The following is a 24,329-nucleotide window of genomic DNA, read 5'->3' as shown; positions in this document are numbered from 1 at the left end:
TCTAGTGCCACCACCTCTAATAAATACGCCTTGTATTGTATTGTATAACTCTTAGTAACGTCGATGTGCAGAATTTACAAATAAATTTACACATCACTAACGAAACATATGATTTGAACGTCTGGATAAGTTCATTTGACTAGCACTCATATCCGCTAATTTTATAAATATTCGGAACTATTTGGTATTAAAATAAAATGTTTGAATCAGGTAAATGAAAAAATAGTTAATTGTTTTTTAAATGTTTGTCTTTTTGGAGTTTACTCCTTAAGAAACGATATATAAGGCCCACGGTATGAAAAAAATATGGGTAGTAAAATCGTGTGAATCACCGGAAGTGTACGCTGACGGAAGTGGCGCGTTGCTCTTTCTCTATGCCCCTTTTCTCTTTTGGTTTGTGTTTTTGTTGGTTTATTTAGTTGGTAAGTGTTTATTTTAAATTTTTCCAACGAAGACACAAACCACCACTTTGAATATTATCTGCGCAGCGCAATAGTGCAACAACAACCATACAGCAGCTACTCAGTGTTTTTGCTACTACATTTCACCTCAAACTGTGCATGTGTAATTGTGCCTGCGAATGTTTTGTTACAATGGAGAAACTACTCAGAGTGTTTCGCTCAAGGTGGATTTATTATAGGTGACAGCATTCACCCAGCTGAATTTTTCGCCGTAGGTATGGCTTACGTCAAAATGATATGCTTTGTTTGTATGTATTGGTATGTTTACATTCGTATGTTTACATCTGCGATTGTACGTTGACGTGGTGCTTGGACCAAACGCAACAACAAATACATGTAGGGTTTTACTTATAGGTGGTTGCTGTCACCTATAATAAATTCGCCTTGGTTTCGCTGCTACATTTGACATCAAACTGTGGCTCATCATCATAAATGTGTGGCTTACAAAGTTATTCACCAATTTTGCTAATAGCAAAATTGCACAGCTGGAAAATAATCGATGATCGGAACATCGATGTACAACACCCATCATTTTTCAGTATCAAGCGCTTGATATTGGCCCGGTGCGATGTAATCAAGGTGAATTTATTATAATTATAATAATAAATAAGGTAATAAATTCGCCTTGGATGTAATCGACTATAGCGTACGGTGTGGACGAAACAAGAATTAATTCAACATTTATGCATTTTGTGATATTCATAATAACACTATTTGTGCCTTTTGTAAATTGTGCTGTTTATTTCTAGTGGTTTGATATTAAATATCACAAATAGTGAAGTGAACACAACGTCGTATTTTGAGATATGGAAAATAAACATTCAAATGATGATAAAAACCAATCTCAAAAACTCGTGGATGCGGTTTGTAGGTAGGGTATGTAATTTATGTTTTTATACGACATAGATTGTACTGATGCGATTTGATAATTTTTATTCTGAATTTGATAGTAATTACATTTGCCTATTAGCAGCAATGTCATCAGGCCGCCACGTCCAGCTCCAAAATCTGGTGCAGAACGGCAGCGTCAATACAAACTTCGTAAACAACAAAAAAACGATAACGGTGATGAGTCCGCCAAAAAGGCTAGAGCTGAATACCGACGGCAATATAGGTTGAAGAAAAAGCTGGCAGCACAGATAAATACTGATTTTGCTGAAATTATTCTGAGGCAAGAAGCGGGGCCTTCTGAGCATCCAGCACCTGTAGTTACAGCATCATCGATGCAATTAAGTCCTGATGCAGGTCATGTAATTATTCAGCACAAAGCGGTAATTGAAACTGTAGAATTACTATCTACACAACAAAAAAAGAGGTTTGTGTGTCAGCTCCGACACGCGACTGGAGTTTACTCCTTAAGAACGATTACCGTGATATTTAAAAATATATTTAATATGCAAAAGGAGTAAATGAAGACCTTTTCTATATTACTGGAAAAATATAAATTTATTTATTAGCAGCGAATTGCGCAATTAAATTAGCTAATCCTTCACCTTGTCTTTTCATCATATCGTTAAGATGAAAATAATTAAACAAAGCAAAAACACCGAAATATTCCACCAAAATAATTTCTATGAAGAAAACCCTTTCACAACAGTATTGATAGCTGATTGTCAATTTTGCAGGTATCTGCCATATGTGAACGGGTATATTAATTTTGTTGATTTATTGGTAATTAATGCATATGTGAACGTATTTTAAGCTCTTTGAAACCTTTATTTTTAAATATCACGGTAATCGTACTTAAGGAGTAAACTCCAGTCGCGTGTCGGAGCTGACACACACACCTCTTTTTATTTCCTTTTTTATTAAGATGTGAAAGGCCTTCCATCACAGGAACCGGAAACATACACTCAAGAAATTCGAAACGCTAAAAAACGGTCTCATAACCAAATTCAAGAAGAAGAAAAATACCCGCTTTCAACTATTTTAACATATACCAACGTTGACGCCTCAAATCCTGCATATACAACAAAATGTAAGCAAGAAATAGAGCTTCCATTGGAGGGTCATGTAAATGTTGACACGGTTTGCCGAACGTGCTTACAAAAATTTGATAAAGACATAGCGAGCAGTTCCATAACTAATTCGTATTATCCAATATTTCAAACAACAAATTTAGCGAAGAAATTAACCGCCTGCACATCTCTTAAAATCGAGCAGACGGATAAGTATCCTAAAAATCTATGCCACAGTTGCTTTGTTAAAGTCAATGAATTTTACCAATTTCAAAGTTTATGTGTAGAGTCAATGCAGCAGTTTTGCCAAATATATTTAGGGTCGGACAATAACACTACTTTTGATACTACGGTTACGCAAGTCAAAAATGAGTTGCTGAGTGATGATGACACATTCGAGTCTGATGTGCAATTGGGTGAGTTGAAAATAGCAAAACGATCTTTACGTTTCGGTGATAAGTCTACCTCAAGAATCAATAGAAGATACCAATGCCGGGACGCAATGTTCGATAGAATACAGTGATAATGACGGTTTGCTTCAACCGCTTCATCTCGAAACGTTTGACGAGGAAGAAGTAAGTAGTTGCAGCTTATGCACATTCCTATTAATAATTTAGTATCCAATAATAGAATAAAGAAAGGAAAAACACGTATTCAAAAATTGGCAAGGATGGAGCTATTCAAAGAACACTCGAAAATAAAATGGATGAATTATTAAAGCGACAAACAGAAATAGTAAAAATTGTTGCCGAGAATAATTTTCTATTACGACATAATTGTGAAATGTCAAGTGTATCATCCCCTATAAAATTTCCATTAGAAGCAGAAGATAAGTTACAAGAGCTAGAAACACGATTAATGGGAGAAAACAAAGCAGAAATGGTAAGTTCAAAAGCTCAAATCAACTCCTACGTATGTATTACGAAATCATATTCCTATTTAAAGCTTTTCTTTTACAGATAGGTATTCTAAGAAGATTAACGGGGGGACAGATAAAAGGTATTGACGCTATTTTTGGAAAGCAAATAATAATGGAGTATAATTACAATGGAGAAAAGGGCAAAAAGTCTTTAAAATCATTCAACAATTGCCTGGATGCTCTTTATGGTAGTTGATTACTTAAAATTGCTCACATAATGTGTGCATATGTATATTCAATTTTTAAACAAAACTTTTCTGTGTTATAGAAGCCACGTATGGAGAGGGCAGATCATTTGACGATTTTATAAATATTCTGCGACAACAATTAAAGAAAGTGAAAAATCGTTTTAATAAGCAAAAGAGTAGAATGAATAGTCATTAGCATTAACGCAAAAATTATGTAAATTTTTTATAATACATATTTTCAATTTATTGCGCTTATTATCTTGTGTTAGAACCTTAACCTTTTCAATGCAGCATTATTTTTAGTTTGTAAAAAACCTTTATTTTGTGAATATTATTATTTTATATGGTTTTAGTTGTATGTGCATAATGAAGTAAGTGTATGAATAAAATTTGGTAAATACGAATTTGTTATTTCCAGTAGTTAAAAAACACACCTGGGATTTTTCTATTACTATTTTTACAACTCTTTGGTTATTTTTTGTAAATTTATTGAAAGTTACATATAAAGAAATAGAGAGTAAATTCACGCTTCCACAACCTAGACTTACATACGACTAAGTGCGGTCACTTCACCAGCATTCCCTTAGAAATTTATGGCGAACGTTTTATGCGGTTAGAGAACAACATAACTTCAACAATCAACTTTTTTATTTTGGGTATACCATCATCAAGAGGTTTGTCTATTGCTATTTCAGCGATAGCGTTTTATTTAATACGAAAAGGGCATGCCATTTAAAAGGACTTCATCTGATTATTTTTATAACTTTAAAATTATATAACCATAAAATTAACTGGTAAGATGAGGGTCCTTCTACAAATTCTGTTGAGTAGAGAAAGACCAAGCTTCGGCCGAAGCCTGTTGAATAAATTTTCAAGGGGTTCCAGTAATAAACAAGCAATGAATTTTAAAATGCTGTATTTTTACATACAATAAAGTAAAAAAGGTACATAAGTTTCAATCACATTAATTTCAGCTCATAGTATATATATATGTTTGTATGTACATACATGCTTACATATGTTTGGAAAGCTACGGTGAAATGGTTGAAGCGCCGTTTTGATGGAAAACTAAGAGAAACAGAACTTTTTTACATGTAGTAATAATTTAATACTCATCTTTGGATAATTTTAAATGGTAGCTTATCGGCATTTTCTCCTTGCTAGCGGTGCAGGTTGCAGCAGGGACCACACTTTTTAACAGAAAATGTGAAAAAATGTTACAAAACTAAAAGTGTATACACTTTTTTAACAAAAAAAAAAATGTTAAGGAATGTTCGGCTAAATTTCACCTTTTCTGTCGAAGTTGAACCGAAACCGAGCTGAACTTTTGTTGCCGAACATGGCGGAAGTCGAAACAAAAGTTCGGTCATTCTATACTGATGAGCAATGTATTTGGAGTTGTTTATGCTACAACTACAACATCATCAATTATGTGTTCAACAGGTTACAAAAATAATTACATTATTTGATTATTTGCAGATTCATTATTCTAGCTTTTTTGGTCAATATAATTTCTCCACAAATATAAAATCGCTTTTCCATTCGGTTAAGATCAATGCACATTCAATAGGGAACAGCAGCAAGGTTGCAATAGTGATCCTTTCCTATTTGTTTGTCTCGAAAGTGCCAATTGTATTTAATTACCCTAAACTGTCATACTCTGTTTATAGAGTTTTTTGACATTTTAGTGACCAAAAGTGAAAAAAATAATTGCACTTATTGCTTTTGCTCTACTACTTAATATGCCTTGGCTAAGGCAAAGAAATTGCGTCAGTTGTTTCTTTCCTCTTAATATTAATTATTACCTCTATTTTGGAATATTACTACTTTCTAGTATCTCTGTAAAGTCTGTTTACAAAGTTCTATGAAGTAAGAACGTAGAGAGGCTAATAATTTGTTTGCCATTAATTTTGAAATCCTCTTTTAACGCATTCAAAATCTCTGTGTTATTTTAACTCTTAACCTTGTCTAATAATTGTTTACTAACGAGAGAATCGAGCTATTTACATACATACATAGGTATACCCAATTCCACAACCCTTTAGCACGCAAGCTATTCAACCGCATGTATGTACGTGTATACGAATTAGGTGTTTGTATGCATATTAACACAACTACGAAAACATAAAGGTACTAGCTAACGTTTTTAACTTCTCTGTATAATTTGTATGTAAGCCAATTTGGATACCGCCCGCGGCAGTCGACTACCGATTTCAAACGCGCTCAGTTCATTTTGCTATTGTCGTCTAAATCTGTTGATGCATGCATTTCACATGTATGTATTCGAATACATACATACATTAACATTATAGATATCGTGCACCCGAAAATTTGTAAAGCCGAGCATGTGACAAAATTTAAATAAATCGTTTTTGTGATTTTTAAAGTTTTATTTAACGAACAACCAAAATACGTAAGCGTTTCAAACTTAATATACCTAACTGTTGGTATATTTAGCATTTCTGGGAACGAAAATACTCAAAAATGAATGCATTAACTAATGAAACAACTGTAACATCCCAGACATTATTGACACCATCTGCAACCACAACACCGAAGAAGTTTAAGGCGCCACAATTTAAAGATGACAGCTTGATACTTTACTTTCATCCATATAATTTCCACTCGCAAAAAGTAGGTACAATTTCAGATCATGTGATTCATTCATATTTTCGCACTTAAACACAAGCCGCTGTTAGCAATTGAAAATAATCAAATTAACCGTAAACTAATATAATTACACACCTACCTAGCTAGTAGTGGGAAAAATGGCTTAGAGACCAAATAAATTAATTAGAATATAGAATTCGGAATTGTACTGAATGTGTGAGTTTTCGTTTAACTTGTGAGTAGACGTTTACTACTCACATCATCATATCTAGCACAAAAGCAAACAATTTGTAATAAGTTTAATGTATCTACTGTGTACATATTATATATATGTACATATTTGTGGACTTTTGAGGAAAATATTTAACACGACTTAGTACTTTCCGCCTGTCAAGCACTTAATTGCAAGCTTTTTATGCAGGTTTTAAGCAAATATTAGTCATTTATGTATATCTGCTGTTAGAAATTCACTTTTCATTTAAAAAAAAATCAAGGAAAAATCAAGATTCAAGCATAAAATCAGGATAAAATCGTGTCCCAATTCAAGCTAGGGCACGACTTCGCTCTTTCAGTAAGCCCTTCTTACAGCAAATTAATGAGATCTCAGATATGGAGATATCGAGATAAAGTATTTGGTGCTATACTTGGATCTCACAAAATGGCTCTGACTTAGAAACCAAAAAAAAAAAAACAAGAAATCATCACACGAGAACAGTGCCAGTAAATAAAACGGTGCTGGTCGCTAGTTAGGATAGTAAAAATACTCAACCACTTAAACGACAACAACAGGCCAGATGATAATGCGCCTCACTCTTCTATTTTTATTATGCTCAGTGAGAAAATAATAAATAACCAAATAAAATATTTTCAGTTGTGTTTTGTTAAATAATTTGTCATTGCTATCTTCTCACACCAATTTTAAAATATCTGATTGCTCAAAGTTCAACAAATAAGAAATAATTGCCTTCCCATTAATTTAATTACATACGTTTTTCGATGTTATGATTTTAACTGTTTAAAATACGCATGATTACTCGTACAAAACCAGCTTTATTGTCAATGCATAGAATAGAATACAGTAGTGAATAAAATTCAAACAAATTTTGCCCCATAGCCAAGAATGTTTTGTGTTAGCAACTGGAGTTGCTGTTGTTGTTCACAGTCACGATGTAGTCGCTGATTGTCATCGTCTATCTCCTAACGGTAGTCCCAAGAAACATGCTGTTTGATGAGTGGGTCTAAAGATAGAGGAGTTTTAAGTTAGTGGGTTTAAGAGGGCACCTGAATAGGTGGTTAGTGTCGTGTGGGGTAGCTTCACATGCGCGACATATGTTGAGTATGTCCAGGGCCGTAGAGAGCATATCCGGGCCCCGGGGGAAAATTGCAAATGCGGGCCCTTTCCAATAATGTCTAATTCATATAAATACGTATAATCTCGAGTCCGGGCCCCTCTGAGAACTCCGGGCCCGGGGGAAAAAGTACCCGATCCCCCCCTCCTCCCTCTCGTCGGGCCTGAGTATGTCTGGGTGGACTCTGGATAGGTAGGAGGTTAACCTAGATGTGCTATTATGACGTCCTTGTGTATCTCACAAGGCCGCTGAAGCCCTTTATCTGTAATGAATGGTGGTCGGACTGGATGACCCGCTAGATTCCCGATGAATGCCGTTTAAGATTTGTCCATAAACTTTTTGGTCCAGTAGGTGTATTTAGTTTTGGTCTCGTCAGTGTAGTCAAAGAAATGGCTCCTTGGATGAATGGAATGCTTCTCAGCCTCCATTAAGTGTCTACAGTGTAATTCCTCGCCAGGAATTTCTTGCCGAGCGCTCCTTAATTTGGAGCATCGGAGTCTCTTGTGTATCTCACAAGGCCGCTGAAGCTCTTTATCTGTAATGATAGATTCCCGATGAATGCCGTTTAAGATTTGTCCATAAACTTTTTGGTCCAGTAGGTGTATTTGGTTCTGGTCTCATCAGTGTAGTCAAAGAAATGACACCTTGCATGAATGGAATGTTTCTCAGCCTCCATTAAGTGTCTACAGTGTGGTTCCTCGCCAGGGATTTCTTGCCGAGCGCTCCTTAATTTGGAGCATCGGAGTCTCGCTGTGAAGATGTTGTAAGGGAGGCATCCCATGACTGTCCTGATGGCAGTATTTTGGCAGGTTTGATACTTCCTGCACTCCGCGTCACTAGCACTGCATAATTCAGAACAGGTCGGCCAATTGATTTAAGGGGTAACACCACTGTAGAAATTTCAAAAAATTGATTTTTTTTTATAAGCTTAAAAAATTCTTTGAACCTTTTAAAATACAGAACAAAAAGTTTTATACGTTACCGAAGTTTACTTCATAAATATTTTCAGCTTTTAACCAAGCGTTAGTGACTGCTACCTAACGACTACTCCAAATTTCCAAACTTTAAACGCGTTTTCCTCAAAACACGTTTTCTGAAATTGGCACGCAGCATAACTCAAACAATTTTAAATATTTTTAATCAGGTTTTTCACTACGTCTGTATAATAACCTTCTTAAGAGAAGAGCGTAGGGGATTTTCGATAGATTAATTTAAACGATTGTTATAATTATTTAAGTGCCGTTTTTTTAGTCCAAAATAGAGTTTTTTTTTCAAATGTTTGCTAATTCCACAAAAATAAATATTTTTTAAATCCCCTACGTGTTTCTCTAGCTATTCTTATCTAGATTAAGAAAAAAAATGTTTCTTTGTTCCAGATTAAAATTTGCACCCTCTGTGCTGCGTGCCCCGGAGCTCCTTCAAGAGAAACCACATTACAAAAATGTCTCCAATGCCGCCATTTTGTAAAATTTTTCGATCAAACTTTGTAGTTTTGTATTTTAGTATATAAGTAATAACTTCCCAAATCAGAGTGATTGTTTTCCCTTTCTTTCTATACAAAAAAATTCTTTAAAAATCGTGTTTATTTTACGCGTGTAGAGTGGTGTTACCCCTTAAATGTCGCCAGCATCATTTATTTGTGCATATCACCAGTGAAATCGGCTAGCGATTTAAGTAGCTGGTTGCGGTTTGGGGCCATAGTGACAATTGTGTTTGTACGCGCCGAGAAGGAGAGCAAACTATCGAAGGTAGTTTGGGGTTATTTACATTCGGTGTTGGTGTTTCGTCATCTTTAACCTTCACCTGCAGTTTGATCTCCTTCGTCCAACAGGCACTCCTTGCTTTATCCTTCTCGTATTTAGAGCTCAGAATATTACTGACGAGTGTCGACCCCACACATACTTTCCGGCCCACCTCTTCAGTCCAGGTGGGAGGGTCGACTGTTTAATATGATCTAGTTGCATGGCGTGGCTAATTGTACCGAATGCCTTCAATAAATCCAGTGCTTCATAAAGAGTACTAGGGAGCAGGAAGGTCTCATGTGTCGTCACTACTGGGAAAAGGAGATTTATCGGGCAACTGGTGTTAATTTTTGCTCATTACTCAGTTTTTATTAAACAGCTACTTTTGTTGTTGTAAAACCGGACTACTTTCCTAAGCATCTTTTAGAAATGTCACCGTTATGACAGTACTAATTCAAGATATTCCGATTCAATTAATAAAACATTTTCCTATACAATCGAACCAACTTTTCCATATTTCACCAAATAAAAAAATTTAGAGGATAATCTCAGAAGGATATTTTGTGAGAAGATTATTCTTTGTCCTTGTTCTTAAAAGAGTTTCCATCCCCATTTTAGAATATTGTGAAACCAGATGCTGTGAACTATAGTACATTTATAGAGATAGAAGTGCCAGAGCGGGGCACTGATAGAGATACTCTTTTAAAACTATTCTAGGAAGCTTTTCGAAGAAATTTTTGTGGAAAACTTCGTTATAAAATAGAAAGCCTAAATGGCGCAATTCAACTTACACAAGTTTGCAGAAATTGTTTACAAAATTTTGAAAAACTCTAATGGCTTCAATTAGAGAAAGATTTAATAAAAGTTATTTAGGCTTGTGGGAGTGGTCGACAGAGCTTCGGATACAGGTACCCAAAATGTAATCTTATATCAAACTATAACTAAATGGACAAAATATATACTGGGGCGTACGGTATTTGAGGGCAACTTGGGAGTAAATCTAATTAAATATTTTTTGAACCAAATTTAATGAAACTTCATGATTTTTTCCACAAAGTGAACTTATTATATACTTATAAAATCATTCAATCAAATTTTCGCTTACTGCAATAACCTTCTCGATTCGGGTCCGAAAACGATTGGATGCCCAAATCAAATACTCCTTATTCATATTGACCATAACGGTATTAATAACAGCCCTCAGAGAGGAAATGGTGTTTTGAAAGTGATTATTGGTTTCCATACGTAGTAGTCCAGGTATTAAGATTTGGGGAGGTAGGCGGCCATAAGTTCGGTGTTATGTGGCCATGGAAATTTTCAGCCATCCAATCTTGTGTCGCCATCGTTGTGTATGAAGGATGATAATCTGGCTAAAATCTTGCTGAAAGATGTATGGTCTGTCGCCGTGTACACTATCAATACAGGGTTTTACTACTGTCTCTAGAACCTAGATATATGCAGCAAAATTGGCTCAAAATCCTGGAGTTATTGCTTACAACGCCTAAAACCATAAAACTGTCAGCAAACTTCGTGTGCATGATAACAGAACCTCTGTAGGATTAGAACATAACCATAAGTATTTTTAGTAATTTCTGCGTTTGGTTTTTTGGTCTTAATCAAATTTTTTTCGTCAACATCTCAGGCGCTTCAGGGTGTTTAATATTGTTTAGAAGAGTTTTGATCTCGTATTTGCTCCGACATAAACTGTCTTCTACGCATAACGCAGAATTTATACCGGGATCTTCAGGGATAACTCGAATTATGAAACGCTCAGAAATATTCAGCTCCCTCGCAAGGGCCCTCTTAGATTTTGAAGGATCCTCGTCAATGATCGCTTGCATTTGTTGAATAAACTCTACAGAACGTTCCTCGTGTGTTTTGCATCGAAACCTGCTTCCAGTTCACGGCGAACCTTATAAACGCATGTGAGAGCGCTTTTCGAAAAATAGAGGTTTCTATATCGGTGTGATTTTCACATAATGCGATGACAACTTCATGTCTCTTGATTTCTTGAGTTAAGTTCTAGACCTCAACGTCTTGTCTCAAAAAAGAGCAAAAAGAAAAATAAAGGATTCGGGAAGTTATAGTCATATATATGCATGTCCTCAAATACCATATGCACCCTGTTTAAGGTTAGATAGGATTGGACATTATAAGAAAGGATTGTACTTTATAAGGCATGAATATCCGGTCAAACAAAAAAAGATGTTCTCTGAGAGGATATTTTAAGGGGTTAGGGATAGTCAGAGTCCCGAAAAAATTACGCTTTTCAGTAATTTTTTTTTTTTGTTAGTCATTTACTTTATTTTACAAAAACAATAAAAACATAGCATTAATACATCAGGTTTCGACTTGGCTTTAGCAAAATTGCAAAAAAAATTAATAATTTTAAAAGTTATCACTGTTTGTGTGGAGCCCGTTTCTCCAGAAGTCCTTTGCGGTGATCATCACAAGTCCTTGGAGATTCATCTAAAATCAATCGTACAAGAGAATTTAGTTTTATTAAGAGATAATCTTCTGCCTGATCGAAGCTTTTTTTTCAAAATTAACAATATGGCGGCCTTAGGAAATATTTTTCAGATTTTCACGAAAAAAACCGACAATTTATGTTAAAAAAAATCGAAATTAAAAAAATCCTTCGATCAGGCACAAGTTTTTTATATTTTTCAAAAGCAGTATAAATTTTGGTGGGGAACGAGGACAAAACGAAGTACCTCCTGTCTTCAAACAAACAGTCGGCGCACTCGCGTATCGGCACCCATGTCACTGTAGACAGTTATAATTTCGAGGTTGTAAAAGACTTCGTTTATTTAGGAACCAGCATTAACACCGATAACAATATCAGCCTTGAAATCCAACGTAGAATCTCTCTTGCCAACAAGTGCTACTTTGGACTAAGTAGGCAAATGAGTAGTAAAGTCCTCTCTCGACGAACAAAACTAACACTCTACAAGACTCTCATCATGCCCGTCCAAACCTATGGCGCAGAAGCTTGGACGATGACAACATCCGATGAAGCGACGCCTGGAGTGTTCGAGAGAAAGATTCTGCGTAAGATTTTTGGACCGTTGCACGTTGGCAACGGCGAATATCGCAGGCGATGGAACGATGAGCTGTATGAGCTTTACGACGACATAGACATAGCGCAGCGAATAAAGATCCAGCGGCTACGTTGGCTGGGTCATGTCGTCCGAATAGATACAAACGCTCCGGCTTTGAAAGTATTTGATGCGGTACCAGCTGGTGGTAGCAGTGGAAGAGGAAGGCCTCCTCTGCGTTGGAAAGATCAGGTGGAGAAGGACTTGGCTTCACTTGGTGTGTCCAACTGGCGCCGGTTAGCACGAGAAAGAAACGACTGGCGCGCTTTGTTAAGCTCGGCCAAAATCGCGTAAGCGGTTATCGCGCCAATTAAGAAGAAGAAGAAGTATAAATTTTATTGAAAACTGCTTGGTAGGCAGTTATTAAGGGGGTCTTCTGGTCTCGAGGCCCTGAAATGAAGGGGTTTTTTGGGGATTGATTGTGACAAATCCTGTGAATATTTTGGCTTTTAAAAAATGGTTTTGACTTTGAAAAAAATTAACACCCGCGACCTTGAAATGGCGCTGAAGACGTCCACCTCCAAACGAAACAGGTCTCCATTTTGGTCACGGTTTTTCCACCTGGGTAATCAGAAAGCAAAAATTAGATATGCGTTGCCTTCAGAGTTGCCCTGGTTAAGTTTTCCCGTGACAGATTTTTTTTTTTTTTAATTTTTTTCAAAAGTTATGCAACAATTTGCAAAAAAAATTTTTTTTTGCTCATTTTTTGAACTTTAAAAGGTTATAAAAATGGAATGAAAAAAAATTTCAAAAATCGTACACGGGGAAACTTAGCGGTAAGTTTTCCGAACCTTTTAAGACCAAAACCATTGAAATCGGAGTATAACTACTATGAAAAGTGTGACCAAAATGCTTAAAAAACACGATTTTCGGGGAAACGCGTTTAAAGATAAAGTTTATGATAAAACGGCCGGAGGAGGGTACACTTCGGTGCCCAGAAAAATGTGAAAAAATGCGATTTTCAAAAAATCCTTTCTGTGGCGTATTCTCGCATACACATACAACAAAACTATGCAAAACAAAAAAAATCGATTTTTTTTTCGCTGGAGACCAGAAGACCCCCTTAAGTTACAGTGATCACCAGTTCAAAAAACATAGTTATGAGAAACACACACATTTAAAGATTTGCTATCAATTTATGTACTCGTAGAGTTATACGAATTATTTAATTACTTACACTGGGCCATCTATTCCTGGGCCATACAATAGTTCTTAAACCGTCATAGAAGCTTCCAAAATATCGATTTGCTGTTGCCTACGTAGCATTCTACCTTCTCGAGTGTTATCGTAAGCGCGCTTATCTGCCAGTTTCATACGTGCAGCATCCGTCTACTTGCTCTCGAATGCTCCGGAGCGCCCTTTGTTAATTGCTGAATAACTAGTATTTGTCGGATTCACTTAGGTTAGGTTAGGTAGATATGGTTGCCCAGGGGAATGGGCACACTTGGACGAAGAAGGATTCGTCCTTTGTGATGCCATTATGGAGGGATGAGGCGGGAGAGAAAGACCGCTGGGATACAGGGAGGAGGCGGGGAGAGATGGTGCTGGGATGGTTAGGAGCGTGTGGATTACGAACGATGACTATATTTGCGTCGACCGCTTAATGCTGCTGATGAAATTTATCAGATTTTTAATGTCAGCGCCAGCTATATCAGCAGGCGTGGCAAAAAAGTAGGAGCCAAGATGCCTAGATCTTAGCCCCGCCAGAGCAGGGCAGCTAAGGAGGAGGTGCTGAGATGATTCCACCTCATCCTCCATACATCCAGCGCAGAAAGGACTCGAGGCGATTCCAAGTCTCACAGCGTGCATTCCTCGCGCATTGTGTCCTGTAAGAGAGCCCACGAGGTTAGAGAGCTGATATTTTGTCAGCCTCAGAAGCTCGCCCGAGCGCCTCCGGTCCACACGTGGCCAGAAGGATTTCGCGAGATTTCGCGACCGGATTCACTTAAAATTTTCACACAATATTTTTAAGATATTATACTTTAAGAAAATACAAAAAAAAAAAACAATCCAATTTTTTGAAAATTCTGACTACCCCTAACCCCTTAAGTTATTAGCTAGCAGGTACACACATACATACAAATATCCATCACTCTACTCATATATCCATGGTATTATCGGTTTGACGCATTTTAAGTCTACTAAAAATAAACATTTCCGCATTTTAAGGTTATTCTAATACTTTACGAAAAGAATATCGACTTTGTGCCATACGCCATCGACTTAGCAAATGGCGAACAGTACTCAGCATGGTTCCTCAACCTCAATCCAAAGGGAGATGTGCCTGTCTTACAGGATGGTGCTTTTGTTATACCAGATTCGAGTCACATTATCGGTTATGTGGAAAATAAATTTAGAGGAAGTAAGTAAATCAATTCAATGAGAGTACTTTAATCTCGACAATAGGGATTTTTGATTCTTCACAGGTATACATAGCGCTCTGAAGCCGCGTGGCAACAATGCGGATGAATTCAAGAAAATGGAGTTCTTCGAGAGCATAATCAGTCAATTGCCGGTGGGTGCGCTTAGTTTGGGCTCTTTCATCCATGAGGACCTGAAGTTGGTACCGAAACCACCCTTTATTGGTCCAATACGTAAATCGTGCTTGAGTGAGTTTAATAAATTTTATTAATTTGCTACATCTTATACCTGTTTCTTGTTTGCAGAGAATAATGAGAAAGTCTATGAATTACTAAAACAATCGATTGATGAAGCCGAAACCAATAAAGCGAGTCTATTACGCAAACTGGATATCCAAGATAAGCGCAAGCGGATGGTTCAATCTCGTGTTGAATTTCAGAAAATACTTGATGCTGTTCATAATGTTTTGCGTTACATCGATAATGATTTTAAGGAGAATAGTGGACGTGAATGGCTGGTTTCAAACGAATATTCTTTAGCCGACGTGAGCTTTGGTTTACTACTGCATCGGCTGTATCAGTTGGGTTTCGAAAACTATTACTGGTCATATGGTAAAATGCCATACGTAGAGAGTTATTTTTTGCGATTCAGAAAACGTCCTACCTATCAGAAACTAATGCCTAGCAATTTTAAAATACTGAAAGACATTTGGCAGAACACGCCGGCCAATTACAAGATTGGAGCCGGTGCCGGATTTCTAGGTATGGCTATGTTTGCTGCTCTTGCACACAAATAATTGAATAGAGTTTTACAAGTAGATGTGAGGGTTATCTGCAATTTAAGATCATCAGTATTCGACCAACGTGGAATCCATTAAGATAATAACAGCCGAATCAGTCATATATCAATTACTCTTATTTTTAAATAATAAAGGTAAACTCCGAAGACACCAAAAGGAGAAACATTTCGATTATTCGCAACAGGAAGTGAGACCGCTCCACAAAATGTATTAACCGCTGCGAAAATGTATTAACTATCAGGTCTAATAAAATTAAAACAATTTGAATATTTAAAAAAAACATAATTATTTTAAATATGTGTAAATCTAAATGTAAAGACATAATTCAATAAAAATATGTTATTACCCTTGTTATTTAAAAAATAAAAATTTAAATGGGGTATTTACATATTACTTTAACCAAGCTCAAATAAAAACACACAGTGTTGTAAGTTTATATTGGTAACCAATTTAAGCGTAGAAAAATAGAAGTAATTTCTTGTTTGTAATGTAGGATAGGTTTCACTACATTCAATTTAAAAATATACATATATAATTTAGCACTAATGAGTACAACAGCTTCGCCGTTACCTTTCTAGTAAGCCTCCATGTTCACCATTTTTACCGCACATTTTTTATCTTAATCCTAAACAACAAAGACGAACAAAAATAATTATTTTACAAACAAATCTAACTTTTAACAATCTAAGTGCGTCGCTAAATGTTTATGTCCACGCTTTGGTTGTTTGCACCGACTTGGCTATTGGTGCTAGCTGCATTTGATGTCCGCGTATTAGTATATAATGGCATACCCATAAATGTAGGTTGTGCTGCCAGTCCGGTGGTCCCACCAGTCGTATTACCTCGGCTACCGCTGCTGGTGGAAGGTCCAGCCGTTGTCATCATCGTCGGACGTCGCACATAAATAAAAGAATCTCTGTTTTCTCGTTGGTAAAAAAATGATCCACTACCAGCGGGATCTGGTAACAAATCCGTACGATACCAAAAGCGATAGGTAAAGTACCAGGTAAGTATGGCAATTATACCGCTGATTACTTTTTCTACCATGTGATGATAATAAAGCATGGTACCAACTAGCATTACGTCCCATAATAACTGCAGCGTTGCCATGCCAATAAACAAAGTCCGTATGACAGGTGTTAATCGTTCGTAAAGAAAGTTAAGGTTGCGGATTTGCTCTTCAGAGAGATTTCTCAATGGGTTTGTGCTTGAATGTTCCGACACACTACGATCATGCATTTCATTGCGAAGATAATCTTTAATAGACTCCCACTTAATGATAGGGCGAGCTTCCTCTATTAAAACTAGGCTCGAGTGTATTAAAATAAATGCATGACCTGAGATATCAAAGCCGTTCCATAGATGGCCCGCTTTCAGACAAGTTGATTTCGTTCCAAACCCTTAAAAGGAAATACAATTAAACTATTATTTTTACTTAAATTTTGAGTAATGCAATAATTTACCTTTAACTGTGCAACGGCCATATGAAGTCTCAATTACATTGAACATTTTAGTCCAGAATAGCCAAAAGAAAGTAGCGATAGCTATTCGAGGAACGTGGTGTCGCAGCATCTTTTTCATATCACCACAGCACAATGTGTACGATGTCATGGCAAGAAATGGCACGGTTAGCATTAAAGTCCAACCCCAACCAACTTTCACAAAATAAACGTTGAATAAATTATCCGAACGTGCGAAATACGTTTTCGGAAATGGTATAAAATCGCCAATCAGCGACACCAGGAACAAACTACCCAGATATAGCGCCACCTTTAGATTTGTATCAAAGAAAATTGTCTTTTTGCATGCGTGCATAATCATCATAATAAGTATCTCCCTAACGCTGCTTGGTGGGGCTGTAGGTCGGGTACCTTTAGCGTCCGATCTTTTAACATCTGGACCGCCCGGTCTGAAATTCATATTGGTGGAGCTCGGACCGGGCATGTTCGCACGCAATGGCCGACGTTTTGTAGCCATTATTTTGTATTGCAAAATCCAACAATAATTATACGTTCGTCAAGCTTCCAAATTAATGGTGAAAGTGAAGTCACTTGCCTATGTAAGCGAATCAATGTGTCAAAGTTCAATTATACTTCCAAATGATGGTTCTTCGCTCTTGTTGTTTTATTTGTATTACCGAAGCTGTAAGAAAACCATTAATTAATTTATATTAGCAACAGTAATAAAATCCATAAAAAGATAATCAATTTTCAATTCAATATAGGTTTTAAGCAAAATATATATTTTACCATTTTTACAAAAAGTAAAAAATAGCCAAATCTGTTCACCTGCTGTTTGCTCTGGTCATCCTCCGGTGCTCGGACTTGACAAATGTCAGAGCGAATTCAACTCAAAACAGAGTTGCCGCTGTCAATAATTACACTAATTGATTATGGATATAATTAAACTAATTATTATGTTCTGGTTTATCTTGTAAGTTTTAAATAACCATTATCATTTCTCGAGATCAAAGCTCAAAACAGAGCAGGATAAAACAAGGTATACCGCAGGGTGGAGTCGCCCTTTGCTTTCAATCCTTGCTTTTCAACTTCTACATCTCGTTGATCTCCCAACCACCAGAAAAAGTATCAGAGGTGATAAACGGTTCACTAGAAAGGGCTAGTTTACTGGGGCGGCAGCCAAGATACAAGTCATTTCGATATCGTAGAACCGGCTCCCATGGGTCTCATGGTCAATGGTCTCCTATACTGATGATTGTTCGATAATGGCGTCGGGCAATGACATAAATGACTTGTGTTCCAAAGTGAACATTTATTTCGCCTTTTTCGCTTTTTCACTGCGAGGCATCTCTAACGTTCCCCACGAAAATTTGGGGTGTGACCTTCAATGTAATGCATTTCTTGTTCCAGATGATTAATCTGTTATAACTGTCTGAATTGTAATTTGATGCTAACACACAAGAGACGCATTCACATTTTTTTAATAACACATTCAGAATTATCTCAGTGCATTCGTCATTGTCTAAATTTTTTCAAAGACTAATTTACTAATTTGGTAAATCATTTGACGTAATTGAAATTCTTCAAATTGTGTAAATCCAAGGTAATGCTTAAAACACGGCGGCTTGAAGAACCTGGCAGGATATATTAGTCAATAGTTATACTTTCAGATTCCCAAAATCAGGGGAGAGGATGATGCATGTGAAGAGGAAGATTGATAAGTAAATCACTAACATAAAGGGGTTAAATCTTCAAAAAAACACAAACAAAATCAAAAATTTATTGCACGATATCTGTCACAACCATCATCTAGTTACGAGTGTAATAAAATTGGGCATATAGAAAAATTGATCAAAAAAATTCAAGGCTCGCGAAGTTTAACCCCTAAGTTTGTTTACTTTCATGTGTTTAGTTTTTCCATGGAGCAACGTTATAAATTTGTTTTTGTTCAGTAACTTTTGAAGGGAGAAAATAATTGTTTCGCTACTTCAGATTATTAGTATTGGAGTCGATTGTACCCCCTTGATCATTTTTTATGTGTCTCTTACCTTTTTCAGTTACCTAAAATTGAAAAAAATCATACCACGACAAATCTCCTATTATATAAATTAGAGATTTATTAAACTCTACTGCATTTTTAAATAACAATATATGTACCTGTATATGTGTGAATGAATACAATTAAATAAATATTTACAACCCAAGTACCTTACATACACATACATATGTAGTAGGGAAAAGTGTATACAATTTATCCCTCATTTCAAGCCCAAAATTTGGAAGTAAACAACACTGTATTCTGTTAAATCCCAATTTACCAAGCAAAGGCGTAGATAAAGTTAAAAAGTCAAATCGTGAAAAAGGGAAAACAAGCAAAGCTAAAGGTAAAATTAACTGCTGTTTCAACAAATCGACGCAAATAGTGTAGTGTTTCAACTAAGTTTCATACTCTCTCATAAATATATAAAGTTTTACTAATACACCTGCCTTAATATCAGTCTTTGGTGCATTAGATCGAAAACCAATGCAAATATAAACACCCAACTCCATAAAAACCACGGCAACGCAAAATACGTATGCAACAAAACTTGATAAGCAAAGTGATTTATAAGAACTTAAAAACACAGTCATGAAACTGCGCATTAAACCGCAATAATGGCATAAAGGTCACCTGGACCACAAATTGCAAGGCCAAACAATGTTTAATGAACTGCATCAAAGTGTATATTCGAGCCTACACTATTTTTGAATAGAAAAATCACATATGTATATAGATATAACACTAGATCGTTGGCTAACGGGGGGAACGTTAAGTAACATGACGTCATCGATTTAAAGAAATGTTTGAATAACTTGGAATAACAAACTTTTACCTATATGGCTATATCTATCGTTATCTATTAAATACAGACAGAAGCAGATTCGTATTGGCAATATATGTAGCTCTGACTCAGTGCATACCATAATTGCCCCTCCTACGGTTGTAAGCCTGTAAATACAAGTAATAATTACAAATTACCTATTAGCTGTCTTGCAAATAGTATTTACATAGATATAGTGATATATATTTACATTCATATAACACATATGCTTGAAAATGTACTTTGGTACGAACAGGGTCATCGCCAATATCTGTCCTCCGACTAATTCTTATCGCATTTGCACAATTTACTTGCGTATGCTTCATTCATTTGTATTTTTTATTTACAGTACGTCAATAAGGAACATAACCAAATACCATTTAAGCCTCGTTAAAAATTATACAGAAAGCTATAGGCTAAACGCCGATACCAAAGCCAAAGGCAATGGATCCCGCGATAGGAAATATCCATACTTCTCGTCTTCCTGGTAAGTAAGGTGGCCTTAGAAATACTAATTAAGAAGCATGAAAAGTGATTCGTATACTCAGTCATTTCACAGCTATGTGTTTGTACTATTTTGCTTTTGAATTTTTTGGCTTAAAACAAAAACTGCATCCCACAAGATAAAATTACTCATAACTAGAGATCGGATTCTTATGCAAGTGCATATTTTGTTTAACATCACATGAAATTCGCACCTAGGTAGAAACTCATCATAATAAAATATTCAATTTGCATAAAAATCCGATCTGTACTCATAACAAACAGCTAATCAAAAGCTTATCTCAATATTTAGCTTGTATTGCTTTGAAAACACTAAAGAGTTGATTCATTCTTTGTAGGACTAAATAGATATAATCTTATGTGTGTAATGTGCAAGTTTCTGCATCCCTTTCATACATTGTAAAAATAATAATTAGGTACTTGTATTGTACATGGCTAGATGTTAAAAATGTACGTACTTGCAATGTTTGTGAATAATCTTATCATGTACATACATACATATATGCATGCACATGAATTTGACTGTTTTTATTTACAGAACCCTAAAAAGTCTTTCAACAAAATACATATTTATATGTTTTCTTTTCTATCACAAACATATTGACAAAGATAATTGCCTATTTGTTATTTATATTATATTAACAACTTTCTCTTCATTGATTATTAATCACCAATATAAAAATTTCTTGCCGCTTAAAGGCTAAAAATTAATTGTAAGATTAGTATTTTATATAGCTATATATACTTTTTTATGAAAATACGTTTTTGTATGCCCATGTAGGACCGGCGATAAATACAGTTGTCGAAAATTCAGATGAGCCTCAACCCAGTTTGTCGGATTTGCATGATTTTGAGCCTAAGTTAGAGTTTGATGATACAGAATTACTATCACCAGCACCGTTACAGAGTAAGTTCACAACCAGCATAAACAAAAGCTCAAAATATGAATACAATTGCTGAAAAAAATGTCTACTTATATATTTTTAGAGGATGTTATGGTTGATGATTTTGTGTTGACTGAAGGTGGGTCGGTATCAGTTGATTCTACATAACTAAATAAAATGTATATACAAAATGCATATATAAAATTTTCAGGGGAGGAGATCGAGCCAGCAGAAATAGTAAATCCATTGGAAGACGATTTTGAAGATCAGTTGAGAGAGGTTCGTTGCTTAAAACAAAATATTTGAGTTTCAATATAAATTAGAAACGTATACATGTCTCTCTAATCTTTAGGAACTGTCGGAAAGTATTGTAAACGTTAAAAATATATGCGATTTTCTTGGAACTGACAAGCAGGGCAGACATATTTTTGCAATTTATGCTTCACGATTTCCAGAGAAATCACAAATGGAAAAATTCATCTGGTTTGTTAATTTGATATTTTTTATATGCTCTCAGTAATATGCCCCTAATTCCAGTGATGTTATAAAAGAAATTGAACCATTTGTGGAAAATGATTACATTCTCGTCTACTTTCATCAAGGCCTAAGGAAGGATAGCAAACCTTCTGCGCAATTGCTGTGGAATTCATATACAGAATTGAATCGCAATTTTCGCAAGAATCTCAAAAATTTATACGTTGTGCATCCCACATTATTTATACGCTTTGTATGGAAATTTTTTAGTCCATTCATCAGCGACAAGTTTCGTCAAAAACTTGTATATATATCTAGTTTGGATGAATTACGCCAAGCATTGGGTCTATCAAAGATAAAAGTACCAGATAGTGTCTGTGATTTTGATGAACAGTTAAACCTTCGTGGTAGAAGCTATTCGGGCAGCTTTGGCTACGGCCACGGCAGTGGAAGCAGCAGCGCAGGAAGACAAATGGCCAATACAACACAATTTGGCGCACCACTTAAATTTATTGTAACCAATAGTCCATGTTTAAACTCCATACCACCAATAGTACGCAAATGTGTGGACTCGCTTTCTATGACCGGTATGATCGACACAGAGGGCATATTTCGTCGGTCAGGCAATCATACCGAAATAATTGCATTAAAGGAACGTGTGAATCGTGGCGAAGACTTGGATTTGTCAAAAACCAATGTGCACGTAATTGCCGGCTTGTTAAAAAGTTTTCTACGCGATCTCAGCGAACCTTTACTCACTTTCGAGCTATACGATGACATTACGAGTTTCTTAGGTAGGCGGGTTTGTGCGTATTAGGAAAGTGCTGAAGACGTTTACTTGATTTCGATTTTATAATTTCAGATTGGCCAAAAGAGGAGCGATCACGTAATGTGACGCAGCTAATTAGAGAAAAGTTACCTGAAGAAAACTATGAGCTTTTCAAGTACTTAGTAGAGTTTCTAGTCCGCGTAAGTCTAAAATTATGTGTATTATTATGTATGTACATCATTACAAAAACAAATTGAATCTAATTATGTACATGGTTTTTTTTTTTACTGTTTTCATTGTTTTTACAGGTTATGGAATGTGAGGACCTAAACAAAATGACATCTTCGAATTTGGCTATTGTATTTGGTCCAAACTTTCTGTGGTCGAACAGGAATAACACCACCCTGGAGGATATCCGACCTATAAATGCGTTCATTGACTTTGTGCTGCAAAACCACAAAAACATTTATCTGATCGATGTCAACCAACGCCATACATCCATCGATTGAGCTAAGAAATGAGATCGTGCACGACGCACAAAAAATCATTAAACTGTGCATTTTAATGTAGGTTTAAGAAATGGCGCCAGGCTTCGAGTTTGTCGGTGCAACTATTTGTATTATTTAGTAGAACATGAAATAAGATTTCGTCATATTTAGTTTTTAACATAGAAAGAAATTAAGATAACTAAAAAATGTGTTTAGGCATTATATGCTTAGATATTTAATATGTACGTGCACTTTTAAAGATTGTTTCAAACCCAAGTACATTTTCAAGATGCAGCGGTAACTAGCGAAAAAAAGGAAATTTAGAAATTAAAATTTATTTGAAGGTAAAAGTATTTCCAAAAATCGAACATTTCTGATGTCAAAGTTAGCTGCGTTCGATAACATAAAAATTTGTAATAGTCATTCCTAATGTTTGAAGTAAGAGTTTGATAACGCCAAAAAATTATCCATCCCATAAGAATTGAGAGAGAAAAGTAAGAGTTCGCTGCAAGACAGACGCTCATTTTGGCTGAAGAAATTTTAGTCAGCAAAAATTATCCATCACAAAAATATATAACTTTATTAGCTAATATTGTACTTTTTCTAAAGAAATTAATTTTTTGGTGAATCTGGTATTTTATACACTTCTGCCTTCTGCCTTTGCGTTCAGTAACGATAAATTTAACAACAAAAAGTGAGGGTATAAAGCATATTTATGATAATTTTTTTATTACAACGAAAATTTACAAACCATATCAGCTGATATCTCTGCTTCTACCGATTTTTGCAAGTGATTACAAATTTTTCGTACGTTTTTTGCTTTTTCTTCTCTTGGGGAGAGAATTTTTTATTACGGATTGACGGCTAATGATGGTTAATTTTGTTATCGAACACACCTAGCATCACAACTATCGCCCCTCTACAAGCGAGTATCTGCATATCGTAGCGTTCGCAATAATTTCTAACGACATTAACGAGAGTGTCAGGTTTCAAAGTAATTGGCAAACTAACAGAGACTACGAGAAACGGACACAAAATTACTGACATCGTTAATAATATTGGCAAGCGTGTGACTAAGGTCAAAATAACGATTGCATGTAATCGCGAATATCCGGCATTAATACGCAGAGCGAGAAGAAGAATTTCGGACGCAACTATATTTATGTACCTTTATCTCTTCAAATACATTGTTATTTTATATCATTTTAACCAAAGATATTCATGCAAAGCAGATTTAACTACTTTATACTTACTAGCTTACTATCTATATAGTTTACTGCCTGAATTTATATACATATACGCATATATATATATATATAATTGGTGCTTACGCCGTTGGGTGTTTTGAACGAACTCCTCTTCCGATTTGTGGTGTACGTCTTGATTTTTTTACAAATGGAGGGA

The 24,329-nt window shown here is 35.7% G+C and overlaps 4 protein-coding genes across 14 annotated transcripts; 3 read left to right on the top strand and 1 right to left on the bottom strand.

Moving 5' to 3' along the window:
• Positions 1–987: 987 nt before the first annotated feature.
• LOC129242444 (uncharacterized) lies at positions 988–3,897 on the top strand. 6 transcript variants are annotated; one of them, XM_054879079.1, is made up of 8 exons: positions 988–1,040; positions 1,211–1,332; positions 1,432–1,732; positions 2,298–2,835; positions 2,891–2,994; positions 3,050–3,301; positions 3,379–3,526; positions 3,607–3,897. In XM_054879079.1, the coding sequence occupies exons 2-8, from the start codon at positions 1,268–1,270 to the stop codon at positions 3,720–3,722; spliced, it is 1,524 nt and encodes a 507-aa protein (XP_054735054.1). In that variant the 5' UTR covers positions 988–1,040; positions 1,211–1,267; the 3' UTR covers positions 3,723–3,897. The 6 variants fall into 6 exon arrangements, with proteins under 6 accessions (XP_054735054.1, XP_054735053.1, XP_054735055.1 ...); XM_054879078.1 differs by having other exon boundaries at positions 1,003–1,072; XM_054879080.1 differs by lacking the exon at positions 988–1,040 and having other exon boundaries at positions 1,085–1,332; positions 1,435–1,732.
• A 1,833-nt stretch (positions 3,898–5,730) lies between these two features.
• LOC129240174 (ganglioside-induced differentiation-associated protein 1) lies at positions 5,731–15,850 on the top strand. 2 transcript variants are annotated; one of them, XM_054875772.1, is made up of 5 exons: positions 5,731–6,160; positions 14,495–14,687; positions 14,752–14,934; positions 14,992–15,447; positions 15,505–15,850. In XM_054875772.1, exons 1-5 carry the CDS (start codon positions 6,011–6,013, stop codon positions 15,561–15,563), a joined length of 1,041 nt encoding a protein of 346 aa, XP_054731747.1. In that variant the 5' UTR covers positions 5,731–6,010; the 3' UTR covers positions 15,564–15,850. The 2 variants fall into 2 exon arrangements, with proteins under 2 accessions (XP_054731747.1, XP_054731749.1); XM_054875774.1 differs by having other exon boundaries at positions 14,992–15,850.
• Positions 15,851–15,910: 60 nt separating this feature from the next.
• LOC129240173 (acyl-coenzyme A diphosphatase FITM2) lies at positions 15,911–17,845 on the bottom strand. Of its 2 annotated transcripts, none has more exons than XM_054875771.1 (3): positions 17,774–17,845; positions 16,949–17,627; positions 15,911–16,885 (listed from the first exon to the last, which is right to left on the bottom strand). In XM_054875771.1, the coding sequence occupies exons 2-3, from the start codon at positions 17,460–17,462 to the stop codon at positions 16,182–16,184; spliced, it is 1,218 nt and encodes a 405-aa protein (XP_054731746.1). In that variant the 5' UTR covers positions 17,463–17,627; positions 17,774–17,845; the 3' UTR covers positions 15,911–16,181. The 2 variants fall into 2 exon arrangements, with proteins under 2 accessions (XP_054731746.1, XP_054731745.1); XM_054875770.1 differs by having other exon boundaries at positions 17,735–17,818.
• Positions 17,846–19,261: 1,416 nt separating this feature from the next.
• Positions 19,262–23,517, top strand: LOC129240170 (rho GTPase-activating protein 68F). Of its 4 annotated transcripts, none has more exons than XM_054875766.1 (9): positions 19,262–19,329; positions 20,156–20,293; positions 21,092–21,217; positions 21,298–21,333; positions 21,406–21,473; positions 21,547–21,677; positions 21,732–22,462; positions 22,531–22,637; positions 22,746–23,517. In XM_054875766.1, the coding sequence occupies exons 2-9, from the start codon at positions 20,251–20,253 to the stop codon at positions 22,944–22,946; spliced, it is 1,443 nt and encodes a 480-aa protein (XP_054731741.1). In that variant the 5' UTR covers positions 19,262–19,329; positions 20,156–20,250; the 3' UTR covers positions 22,947–23,517. The 4 variants fall into 4 exon arrangements, with proteins under 4 accessions (XP_054731741.1, XP_054731740.1, XP_054731742.1 ...); XM_054875765.1 differs by lacking the exon at positions 19,262–19,329 and adding an exon at positions 19,356–19,519; XM_054875767.1 differs by lacking the exon at positions 19,262–19,329 and adding an exon at positions 19,822–19,946.
• Positions 23,518–24,329: the final 812 nt, after the last annotated feature.

This window comes from Anastrepha obliqua, chromosome 3 (genome assembly GCF_027943255.1).
Source record: "Anastrepha obliqua isolate idAnaObli1 chromosome 3, idAnaObli1_1.0, whole genome shotgun sequence".
Classification (NCBI taxonomy): Eukaryota; Metazoa; Arthropoda; class Insecta; order Diptera; family Tephritidae; genus Anastrepha; species Anastrepha obliqua.
Note: the sequence above shows the minus strand (reverse complement) of the source record. Positions and strands in the feature narration are given on the sequence as shown.

What these genes read in the sequence shown, in the direction of transcription:
- LOC129242444 (XM_054879079.1), top strand. Translation starts at nt 1,268, where the DNA reads ATGGAAAATAAACATTCAAATGATGATAAAAACCAATCTCAAAAACTC. An exon ending in GAGAAAACAAAGCAGAAATG is followed by an intron (nt 3,302 to 3,378) that starts GTAAGTTCAAAA and finishes TTTCTTTTACAG; the next exon opens with ATAGGTATTCTAAGAAGATT. An exon ending in TTGCCTGGATGCTCTTTATG is followed by an intron (nt 3,527 to 3,606) that starts GTAGTTGATTAC and finishes TCTGTGTTATAG; the next exon opens with AAGCCACGTATGGAGAGGGC.
- LOC129240174 (XM_054875772.1), top strand. Translation starts at nt 6,011, where the DNA reads ATGAATGCATTAACTAATGAAACAACTGTAACATCCCAGACATTATTG. An exon ending in ATAATTTCCACTCGCAAAAA is followed by an intron (nt 6,161 to 14,494) that starts GTAGGTACAATT and finishes CCGCATTTTAAG; the next exon opens with GTTATTCTAATACTTTACGA. An exon ending in GGAAAATAAATTTAGAGGAA is followed by an intron (nt 14,688 to 14,751) that starts GTAAGTAAATCA and finishes GATTCTTCACAG; the next exon opens with GTATACATAGCGCTCTGAAG.
- LOC129240173 (XM_054875771.1), bottom strand. Translation starts at nt 17,462, where the DNA reads ATGGCTACAAAACGTCGGCCATTGCGTGCGAACATGCCCGGTCCGAGC. An exon ending in TGGCCGTTGCACAGTTAAAG is followed by an intron (nt 16,886 to 16,948) that starts GTAAATTATTGC and finishes TTTCCTTTTAAG; the next exon opens with GGTTTGGAACGAAATCAACT.
- LOC129240170 (XM_054875766.1), top strand. Translation starts at nt 20,251, where the DNA reads ATGGATCCCGCGATAGGAAATATCCATACTTCTCGTCTTCCTG. An exon ending in TTGAAGATCAGTTGAGAGAG is followed by an intron (nt 21,474 to 21,546) that starts GTTCGTTGCTTA and finishes TCTAATCTTTAG; the next exon opens with GAACTGTCGGAAAGTATTGT. An exon ending in TGACATTACGAGTTTCTTAG is followed by an intron (nt 22,463 to 22,530) that starts GTAGGCGGGTTT and finishes TTATAATTTCAG; the next exon opens with ATTGGCCAAAAGAGGAGCGA.